The sequence below is a fragment of the Siniperca chuatsi genome, linkage group LG18 (assembly GCF_020085105.1).
Source record: "Siniperca chuatsi isolate FFG_IHB_CAS linkage group LG18, ASM2008510v1, whole genome shotgun sequence".
Taxonomy (NCBI): Eukaryota; Metazoa; Chordata; class Actinopteri; order Centrarchiformes; family Sinipercidae; genus Siniperca; species Siniperca chuatsi.
In genome coordinates, this window is record NC_058059.1 from 12447996 (window position 1) to 12459846 (window position 11851).

Here is an 11851-nt window from a genome sequence, read left to right on the forward strand (position 1 = left end):
TGGGCTGATGTACAGTAAATAAGTCAACACCATGGCAACAGCCTGGAGCTAATGCCATTCATATTCCCTCACAAAGCCTGGCTGCAGTGGCCTGGAGCCAAATGTGTTCAGGGAGCTGAGAGGGATGCGGGGTTGACACACATGCAAAAGGTGCAGCAAGCCACCTAAAGGATCCGCTATTGTTCTTAAAGGTGATTTTGTGATAAAGCCTGAGGGGATTAAGATATGAAGCTGGCAGGGGTGGGAAGGTTGTGGTGGTTTCGACTTGGCACTCAAATAAACCGGGTGTTGGCATCAGTGTGCTATCAGGTCAGCTTCCAATGCTCCTGGCAGTGTCTTAACTCTCAATTTCCCTCCTATGTCAAGCCCTCATGTTGAAAACATGCTCCTGAATCACTGCTTTATCTCCACATGATGTGGTTCAGGCAATTTATTTTCTGATATTGCTTTCTTATTCATGAGGCAGGGTTTTTAATGTTTCTGTAGATGTGTATCCTAGGCAATGAAATAAAATAGAGCACTGTGTTTTGATTTTCCTACTGGGAGCATGGCTAGATAACGTCCCACCTCTTACAAATCCCCTGAGAGCCCTACCAGTGATTTCACAAAGTATAATAATAAGATCTATAAATGACAAACATAAAGAGATTTATGAGGACTTAATGTTGGCCAAGCTAAACTGCATCCTGAGCTATGGGGGACTTACAGCAGTTTATCTGACCTTTCAAAGATCTATGGTGTAAGTTGCATCAGTGATAACATGATTTCAGATAGTACACAAATACACTGGTTCACGAAGCAGTCAGTGACTAAATGGGCACTGAATGAAAGTCATTAGGAAAACAGATGTCAACATGTCTCAGGTTGGATTTTTATAAAGATGTTCTCCAGCAGAGTGTGTGTATGTGTGTAGCAGATGCTGCCTCTAAGCCTTGGAGATTGAGGGGAATGTTTAAATTAAGAGATTATTGAGCTGATGGTTTGTAAAGCTAAGCTTTTAAATGGGGGTAGCAGTTAAATATTCTTCCACTCTATCTGTGTCGATTTAATTATTTATCAACCGCTCTTTACAAGGCTGGCCATGGGTTCAGTGGACCTTTTTAAAATAGTCCAAACATCCAATTAGTATTGCGAGTGATGTGCTGCAGCATAACAGGCAGGCATGTCCCTCCAGCAAGCATTCAAATGCTGGTTTGATTTTCCATGCCAGATGCTGTACATCCAAGGGGCAAATTCGTCTCAGAAATCTGATAACAGCTTCTGAAAAAGTTTGAAATGGCTGCATGACAGGAAATATCAGCTTTGGAGTTGCATCCCATGAAATGATTATATCCTAATCGTGAAATGTGAGATTTACTGTGAATGTTGTAACTGCGAAAACTGCTGTTCTTAGTGCTGTAAAACATATTTCAACACTGAGAGACAATTCACCATCCACAGTCTAAACTCAGACCTGTGTATGGATTCAAAAAATATATGAAGAAACAAATCCTCAAACATATTGTCACTCAGCTAGGTTGTGCATTAAATCGAACCCAATACTTTTCTGCAAGCCAATACTTTCAATACTTTCTGTAGAATATGCCTCTGAATCTGCAACCAGTGTGCATCATGCAGCTGTGAACGACCTGGTGAGGAAGACAGTAGGTCTTAGGGCAGGTGAAGAGAGAGGGCAAAGCCAGGTCTTGGGCTCACTGGGCTGGCATGGCACTGCAAACATGATAGTGCCACCCCCAGTGACGGCAGCAGATGGTGAGAGGGCCCCGGGCTTTACCCCACAGGGCTCCTGGGCAGGGAGACAGAGCAGCCATGCACAAAATACAAGGCCACTGATTGGACCATGCCTCTTAAGATGCCAAGGGCTGATAAGACGCTGAGAGGAGCAGCGCTTACATGCTTGAGAAGACATATAATTATGTTAACCTAGTAGTTTCTCTGGACCCTCCACTTGCCCATCATGGTAGACATTGTAGCTTATTAGCTCAGTAAATTGGAAGTCTCACTAGGGCATTGGCTGGATTGCAATCCATAAAAAATATGTGTTGGAGGTGTCAGCAAGACTCATTTTAGGATGTTTGAAGTAGAAGATCATAATAAGCACAAAAGATACAGAGAATGCTGGAATAATCTGTGCTCATACATTGCAAAAAATGATTACACACATGCAAGGAAACAAGCAGACATTTTAATTAATTATGGGAAATTACCAATTACAATATGTCTATGAATTATTAACTAATGCGAAGCAAAAAAAAATGCACTGTATTCTATTTTGAGTACAAGAGCTCCTCAAATAGAAAGAGTTTAGTCTGTGAATTCATGTAGTAGGCATTGAAACCTGAATGTATGTAATTCACATAAAAATGCTGGGGACCAAAATTTAAAGGGCAATGAAGCAAAATTCAGAAGTGCTTACATTTCCACAACTGAAGCTAAGCCTTTACTGAGACGTATCCTTTGCTGTATAAGGAGAATCCGGCTTTACACTCCCTTTAGTGTAAAACTGCAGAGGCACAGACATCCGGTCAAACTTTCAATTACTTGATATTCTGGGTGCTAAAAGGCAGTTTCCCTTCAAGGCTTCAGTAGTTAATCTTACAGCTAGTGCCAGCATTAAAACGATAATCATGGGACATGTGACAAAATCACAAAAACTTTGCCTTAAGGGAAGCGAAAGAGACCCCTGAGGATTTCTCCAACCAGCCAAATTGGTGGGGCATCAAAGTTCCTGAAAGTGAAGTCTCAAACCTTGCTGCTCTCCATGCAGTTTCAAGACTTTTGTTTTGATTTAGCTACACATTGCCCACAGAATATCTTTCCATGTTGTAGAGTATTGTGGTCAAACACTGCTGGATTACTGCTCATTAACTCTGCAGAGAACCCGCTGGGCTGTGGTTAATACACAAGGCTTATTGGCCATTTCCAGTTTCATCTCCTCTACACTTTTAGGGGTTATATGTGATGACAGATGCCGAGAATTAAAGCCCACAGAGCAGAATTAACTTTTCATGTATTTCCTCCTCACATCCTTGTTGTTTCTTTTTGGTCGTTGCTTACGCAGCCTCGGGCTCACTTCTGGTGTCTTAATTGCAATTTCATCAAGAATTTAAAGCCATGTAGCCCTCCCTATTCTTGTAGCTGTCATTCCAAAGTAGCCACCGCAGGGGCCTTCAAGGGTATTTAAAGCAGCTATTGTGTGTCGTAAGATATGTCAGGAGCAGCTTGGGGAAGACTCACTTTCATCATTGTGGTACTGCCGGACCTCCTCTTCCCCCTCTGAATCCATCCTTCTCTCACTCTCTCTTTCATGGCTTTATCACTCAAAGGCTCAAGCAGCTCAGCAGAATATAAATGAATAAGGGCTATTAGATAGGGAAAGAGGGAAAAGGTCGAGACAAAAATTGCATGTGCACATCAGCATTGGGACTTTTACTTTTATTATTAGGACTGCTCTTTTATGCTTAACAACCACTCTGTTCGGTTTTGTTGATGCAATATGAAAATTTCACATTATAGATTCAACACCCATGTCCATGACAAATGGGAATCTCGGGATGATGAGTCGTGCGTGTGCGTGGGTGTGTGTTTTTGTGAGTGTGCATGCCAAATGTAATGTTACTTTTAGAATTAGTATATCACATAAGATAAGGCTTTTACTATGGCAAGAGTTCATGTTAAAGCAAAAGTTTGACATCTTGGAAAATTACTTTGTGCTTTCTGGCAGAAAATTAGATGAAAAGATTGATACAACTCTCATTACTGTACTGTAAATATGAAGCCAAAAACTAGCAGCTGGTTAGCTTAACTTAGCACAAAGCTCAGCAGTTGCTAGGCTACCAGTGGAGACTCCGGTTAAACAAACAAGATATAAGCTTAGAAGTGCTGATAGCCAGATTGTGTTACTGTTGGACAGAGCCAGGCTAGCTGTTTCCCCCTGTGTCCAGTCTTTGTGCTAAGCTAAGCTAAGCAAACCATCCTCTGGCTGTAGCTTCATATTTAATGGATAGTTATGAGAGTGATATCAATCTTCTCATTAAATTTTTTGCAAGAAAGCAAATAAGTGTATTTCTCCAAATGTCAAACTATTCCTTTAAGGTTACAGTTTACACACTCAAACACATACAGGAATATTGATTAAAGCTAAGCTTAAAACAGCATTTTTTCCCTCCCTCACCTCCTCATGCACACACACAACTGTCCACATGACCTTTTCTACCTCAAACAGATAGTACACACTGCTGGCATTTCTCTTCTCTCGCCGTGTTTTTCTTTCACACACACACACACAAACAATGACTCATGAATAAAAGCACAGAGAGGAGAGACAACGCACTCACTGAGCTGCACACACTTACAAATAACAAGAGGCACATATGTGTGTGTGCAGAAACATAAAAAAAGATGAACTGCAGTACATGATTAGGCACAGTTTGTTTTGTAAATGAGCGCTAACGAAAAAATTGCTTATCTGCGTTCCACTGTTATCAAAACATATGTGGAAAAATCTGTACTCTCCACTGTAAATATGTTGTAATATGAATGATAGCGATCATTGGCAGCCATCTATCAGGCTGGACCATATGTTGCTTTGGGTGGGGAGGGAATGAGGGCTTACCGCAAAGCCTGCCTTATCCTCTGGCATTACAGTCTCTAAGAAAGGATTTACTCTTTAATTCTTGATTAGATAGAATTTTCTCCCCAGTGTGATACACCGAACAGAGATAACCTGCCCCATTGGGAAAGTCTGTGTGCACACATGCACACACTCATGTACCCCCCCCCCCCCCCTCTCGGTGTGCCATCTCATGGCTTTTAACACATTGTGATAGGGCTATTATTAGAAGCGATGGATTATCAATCAGGAATTAATCCTGACTGGTGTGTTTGCCCCTCCACTCACTGCTACACTGTTTGTTTTCATCTCAGTGATGAGAGAAGGTCCTTCTTTCTTCTTTTTTCTTCAGGAGTTGACATGAGAGAAGAGAGGATTTTTTTTTTTCCTTTTTGTGATCAAACCACTAGTTCCACCAGCTTCTCCTACTTAGGACATGAGAAGACCACTGAGGAAGACACTCATTTATCTTCCTCCCCCTTGTCTCTTTGCCTGACTGGCTGCTGAGCTGACTGACTGGCTGGATGCTTGGCTCCCTCTCTCAGAGAACTCTCACTGGCACTTCACTCACACACTACGTGAGCTTCGCTGAGGCTGGGGTGGAGAGAGACAGTCGGGCTGCTCAGGCTTTGGAAAGTGGGATCTCTGCTAGATTTCTCTCTCTGTCTGTTTCAGTGGACTAATAGATGAGAGCAGAGGAAATATCTGGCTCTCTCTCCTCCAGCACTGACCACTGACCATCACTACTGTGCTGCATCCATGACTTTACATACCTGGCTGGTGTATGGGCTTGGATTTATCTTGGTTTGGGCACTCTGCTTGACACATGGTGAGTAGGATGTATTTTGGTAATGAAATGTCTAGAGAATTTTGCAGTGCATAGAGACATATGAACAGGCTGTGCGTGTGTGTGATGTGTGGATTTGTATGTGACAGACAAGACAAAGTGTGCTGAGCACTAATGATATCACAGATACAATAATCTTCACTTACAACAGCCTTTTGCAGGCAAAGAAATCAATAACATAATTAATGTGTTATATATAATATATGATATATACTGCAGTATATAAATACAATATAAATGCAGTAAAAGTATCTAAAAATGTATGTTAAACATTTGCAAAATATTAAAATAACACAGCAGTAGAATAATCGAAAATAGACTGGTGAATGTTCAAGACCAAAACTAACTGAATGGATCACATTAATATAATATATATAACTAATATAATTAATATATAACAACCATGTTGAATTAGGATTCCAATAAATATGCCTTTGTTCTGCATGTAATTGACCTGGCAGTTCAAAGCTATGCCTCCCAACAATAGGTAATATCCATAGGTGGCAAACTAAATTTCCCTACAGAGCAATAGTGATTGATCTGACTCGGCTGTGCTGCAACCTTTGTTTTACTGTGGACCAAACAAGAAGAAACTGGGGTGATGTTGTGTGCAGAGATGTTGCCTTGCTTTATTTGTATCTCAGGGTTTTGTTCTGAGTCAGATCACCTCTGATCCCAACTCCAGACCAGAGGGTGAAGTGAGCTCCTGGACCGATTAATGATGTGGCATTTATAAATAGGGCAACATCTATGAAAGGCAGTAGATGAGGCAACAAATAGATATAGACATAGATATAATTGCAGTGCATTATAAACAGTATCGATTTTCCAAATTAATGTTATTTCTGTTTAAAATTCGACAGAAATTCAAAAAAGGTGGTGATAGTATTAAGGGGTTTTAATGAACCATAACCATCAAACACACATTATCAGAGGACATTGAGCTTAATACCATAATAGCACACCATTTAATACCTATTGTATATTGCCTAATTCTTGATTACAGTAATCATCTTGCATTCAGAATTAGTTTCTAATATGTTTATGGTGCCTTAAAAGCTCATTTAGAGCTTAACTAATTTTAAGTCCTACTGAAAAAGCAAAACATAACCTAAAAATCTTTAAATGATTCTTGTTCTCTGCTTATGCTGCATACATTTTCTTTCCAACTGTTCTTCTTAAAATGTTTCTCATAAAAAATGTATAATGCATATAATAGTATTATGAATATAATTGGCTCAGTGCTGAAATGCAGATGAACTTTACTAACAAATTTTCATGTTAAATGTGCTCAAAACCAATAATTGATCAAATTAAATTTAGGTCACAATAGATTTTTATATGTACAGAGTTAATAAACATTTGCTATGCATACTGAGAGAGGATCTGGTTATAATAAATTGAATTGTGCCGTGAAAGCTAAATGTCTTTCCAATATGTCCTCATTATGTTGACAAATACCGGAAATACTCACACTGGGCAGCTTTTCATTGTTTCATGAGATGTGTAACAACATCGCATCTCAGTGAATTGATAAATCAGGTTGTTAACCCGATGCAAATTACCATTTCACTGCATTTTATTTCCACAACCATTACCCAGCTCTAATGAAATACTCGAATATTTATGAGAGCTTTAACTGCTGTTATCACCAGCAGGGGGATATGACACATCCCCTAAAGGCTGGCATGTGTTCACTGTCCCTGTGAGGCTTTACATTGATTCCAGCAGATTTCTAAAGTGATTTTTATAAGAGCATTTGCCTGGGATTAGTTTGCTCCTGAAAGCTCCATCAGAGCTTTTGGTGGGCTATTTAACAGAGCAGAAGCGGTGAGAGGCTTGCATCCGCTCTCTGCCCTCGCACTGAGTCCACAGGTTTGCACAGATAAAGAGGGAGGATTGGTTTCAGCCAAAACCATCTTGTGCGTGTGGGATTTTGGAGGTCAGGCACAGGTGTGTGAGTGGTCTTAATTCACGGACAATCCCTTTAAGCTCTGGTGGATTTGTTCTGTTTAGGCTTAGCCTTACTTTCTTGAGAGAGAGTTAGATATTTGGGGAAGTGAGACAGTGGCTCAAGAGAAGAGGGAACTAAAGATGAAAAAAGTCTTTGGAGCATTTCATTTCTGAAAAGATATGCTTTAAAATTCAGTTGTATAATGATCCAATGTGTGCCAGCTCCTGCCAAAACTATTTTGGCAAATGATCATGTTAACTGAGTCTATAATTTTTAGGCGTTAGTTGAAAAGGAAAAGTAAACAGCATAATCTAGCTGCATGTTGATTTAGTCCCTCTCAAGTCCTTCTCTGTGCTGTAGCTTCCACCACTTACAGGGTGCTGAGTGGTAGAGACACGGCTTTGAGATCACAAGCTGGAGCTGGCAGGCAGACAGCTTGGGATGGGGTGTACTACTGTGGGGTGAGTCACCCTTAAGCACAAGCTGTAGAAGAGAAGAGAAAGGAATAGAGGAGAAGAAAAGAGAAGAGGAGAGAAGGAGCGATCAAGGACAGTCAAGATGAGAACAAACATCAAACTCCAAAGCAGTGTTCCTTGTTGGAACCATGAAATGTTTCAGGGGGAATCTTGATCCTTTTGAGATGTACTTCTCATGAAATACAATGCAAGATACTGCCTTCAGTTGAACTGAAGGATTGCTTTAAAATGAGCTCATTTGCACTGTTTATGTACTGCATAGCTTCAGGAAGAAAGACTATGGTGCTGCACTCTAAGTCTACTTCTCCAGTTATTAAAAAGATTGTTTAAATTTGAATCAGAGTCAATGCAGGTGCTTCTAATGTGGATTTGGAGTCATGATATATCGAAGTCAAGTGGCTGTTTGAGGTGAAACGTGGAACTTGGAAAACTTTAGCTCTGAAATAACAATATCACCATTATCAACATTGCTACAAAGGTGGGTCTTATTAGGTCGGATGTCTACCAGCAGCAACAGTCGGTTTTAAAAGAGACTGAATAGAGTCTGGCAGCTAACACTGATGTGTGAGTTTTCAAACCAACATGGTGCCCAAACTGTAATTAACAGAAATCCAAAACGGCCAAACTACATGATGCCAAATATTTTGATGCACCAGCCTAAAAATTAAGTGAAATTAAATGTCTCATCAGGAACAAATCAAGGGGAATAGTCTTGAAAATTATTGACAACAAATTAGTGGTATAGTATAATGGCATGTTGCAGGAGATAAGGTTATAAACACAGACAAGCTGTATCAACAAAGAGGAGCGGAAGTCACAAATTTAAACTGGGATATGATGGACACATACAGAAGGAATGCTGGTAATTGTCATGCAACTTAATATGACCCACCTTTGTTGCAGTTCTTTTGTAATCTTTATGTTGTTTTAGCTACACTCCATATCTCCAAATGCCCTGTCCTCCATTGTAGGTGTCAATCTTTTACTGGAATAAATCTCTACCAGACAACTCTTAGGCTAATCTTTTCAATTTTCAAATCTTTACTTTTAATCTGTGAAAATTAAATCTTTATATTAATAATCATAAGCTCCCAGGGGTCACCATAGGTTCTGTGTGGCTCTCCTGCCTGTGATTCTACTATCTCTGTATGCTGATCCTTCCATAACCCAAAAGTAGCAGGGTAGGTGCTATTGCTTATGTACCTATAGTGGCTTTACGCGAACAAGCTAGGTCATTGTCTTAAATTGCACCCTAACATGCCGTCATGTACTGTTCTGTGTGTCCCCTGCAGTCAAGGGGTTGCAGTGCTATGGCTGCAACATCATTCAGGGCCAGAGGTACGTGGACGTGGGCTGCTCCAACCCAGAGGTCATCACCTGCACCCACTCACACAAAGGCTTTAAACACCGTTTCTGCATCAAGACAGAGAGCAGTAAGTAAACCTCCATGAATTTAATGACTAATAAACTGTAATCATATTCACAGTTTCTTCTCTTCCCCTCTCTTCCATTTATCCTCTAACTCAGTGAGCTTATGCATCTGTGTATGGTACTTATTTGAAGAATATTTATGGTAAGGCAGATGATTATTAAATCATGATGAATTCCCTCTGGCGTGCCACTGGACATTGGCATAATCATTTTTAATCATACTTTCATGTAAATGTTCTTTGTCCGCTGATGTGAATATTCTATTGCTCCTTGCACTGGGGATGGTTACATAACCCTACTTTGGTGTGCTTTGCTGAGTAAATTATAAGTCATGATGATAAGTCAATGTTAAGTCAAATGGAGGATGTGGACAGTCACGGCAGGATAGAGATGGTCAGATGAGTAGCTCTGCTGATATCCATGGAAGCGTGGACAATCCAGCTGTTCCTTTGCTGGATGTCTAAAGGATCCACTCATGTTGAAAGGGCTGATGAGGCACCTTTTCCATTTGCTCAGAGAAACAGCAAGCTCAGACAAGGACTGACAACAGCCTGTCAGACACAGTATGACAAGCACTTTGTCAAAATCTTGAATCAATGTCTTGGTAGTAATCTGTGACCAGTCAGCCTGTTAATCTTCATGTGACCCTGCCAAACCCAAATCTAACAGATGCTGGTGAAGTTCCATAAGAGTCTTATAGTTCTAGTCCCCTTTGTCCTCAGATAAGACATCTGTCCTTAGCCCATAGTCAGTCCAGTGCTGTTCTCTCCTGAATATAATGTCCTCTCACTTCTCAGCTGTCTCTAACCTATAACTGAAGTGAAGATTCTTGACTGGCAAAAAAATGAAGTCTAGATAGACTAGACTAAGAAACATCATCATAATTTAAATTAAGAAGCCAGGCTGATCTATTCAGGTTGGCCCTGCTGCCCTCACCTAGAAGACCTGATCACTCTTCCTTTTCAGCTTGGATTTTAAAACAACAGCCAGTTCTGAGCTCCCCGTGTCTGAAGATGGTAGGTTGCCATTTGTCATTTAGGGGATTATAAATGACAGAGATGTTGTCAGGTGCTAATCGAGTGCAAGAAGGTGATCAGTAAAATCTCATTATAGAAATCACTTTAACTTAAAAACAGGTTGGAGAAGCAGAAGTAGGGCTAGGACTCCCATATTTTTAGAATTTGCTCATGCCAAGTATTACTGCTCTCAAATTATTCATTTTAGTTTCATTTAGACAACCATTTTGCATTTTGTGGCAATGCAAGTTTTTATTTACTGCATTTAAGAGTACTGTTTGTCAGAGGTTTGCTTTCTCAGCTGTGAAGACATCCTGTGGAGTGTGCCTTTAAGATCTCTAAATGTCTTCCTCATTACACACTTGAAGTATTTGGTGCTTACTTATGCTTTTTTTCTTGCTGAGCTAAACACCAGCTCGTCACTCTTCTCTGACTGACAGTCTTCCCCTTCTGTCCCTCCAGCGGCCCTGGGTATCGTCCTGACCAGTGGTTGTGCCACATCCAGACACTGCCAGCAACAAGAGCTGCCAGGGGTGCGCATCCACTGCTGTGACTCAGACCTATGTAACAGCGCCCCCTCCTGTCATCCAAGCACACTCCACTACATTGGTGTAGTGTTTAGCCTCTTGCTGCTGAGGATGTGGTTGTGATATGGAGTCAATCTGGAGAGGAACATAATACCAGTGGACTATGGGATAAATATTTTGTATTAGCAACTCTCATCTCTTCTCTTATAGCTGCACATGTTTAGAGCTGAATGAGAGTTTTACTCAGTATGGTGTTACTGGTGAGCACGTTGAAATAGTAGCTTTTGTTATATTGTTAGCTTGGACTTATGCTCAGAACAGTGGCAAAGTAACCCTGTGAATCTGTTTGATCAAACTAATGATGAAGCTAAATTGATGAAGTCATCAGTGAATTTATAATGCACATCCACTTACTCAAATATTGCTTGAAGTACAGTATATGGGATATTATGGGGCATTTGTTACCACGAACGAAAGATCTTTGTTAGTCATAATGTCAGTTCATAAAAAGCTTTCAGTAAAGACACCCTGTATCAGCAAGATACACAATGACTTCAATTTTATAAAGGCTTACATCCACTTACTGTATACAGACATGAATCAATTTTCTGTTAAGGAGTTCATTAACGTTCTCAAGATCAAATCTTTGTGTGCATTATGTTCTTTGAAAGTCACAAGCTATTTACTTTGCAAAATTAAAGATATTTTTTTAGTTTGCTGTCCAGTTCTCCAGGCTAAGCCTGGGAAAGCACACTGCATGTGGTTCTATGTAGGATTGTAAAAAATATTGTACAGTGAAAGCATGTAATGTTGTGAATTACTGTATTAAAATGTTTCATATTTTTCAGAAGAAAAATGCTTGAACTCTGTTATACCAAGACACACCATGAATGTCACATACTACACATAATCTAAAATGACTTGTGATTCACATTCACACGATTTCATGAGAATAAATGAAACTGTGTTAAACAGTAGGCCAGCTGAT

General features: G+C 40.1%; 1 protein-coding gene across 1 annotated transcript; it reads left to right on the forward strand.

The window, feature by feature from the left end:
• The first annotated feature begins 4918 nt into the window (after positions 1-4918).
• LOC122865163 lies at positions 4919-11719 on the forward strand. The gene is made up of 3 exons (XM_044173213.1): positions 4919-5441; positions 9182-9322; positions 10799-11719. Exons 1-3 carry the CDS (start codon positions 5372-5374, stop codon positions 10984-10986), a joined length of 399 nt encoding a protein of 132 aa, XP_044029148.1. The 5' UTR covers positions 4919-5371; the 3' UTR covers positions 10987-11719.
• Positions 11720-11851: the final 132 nt, after the last annotated feature.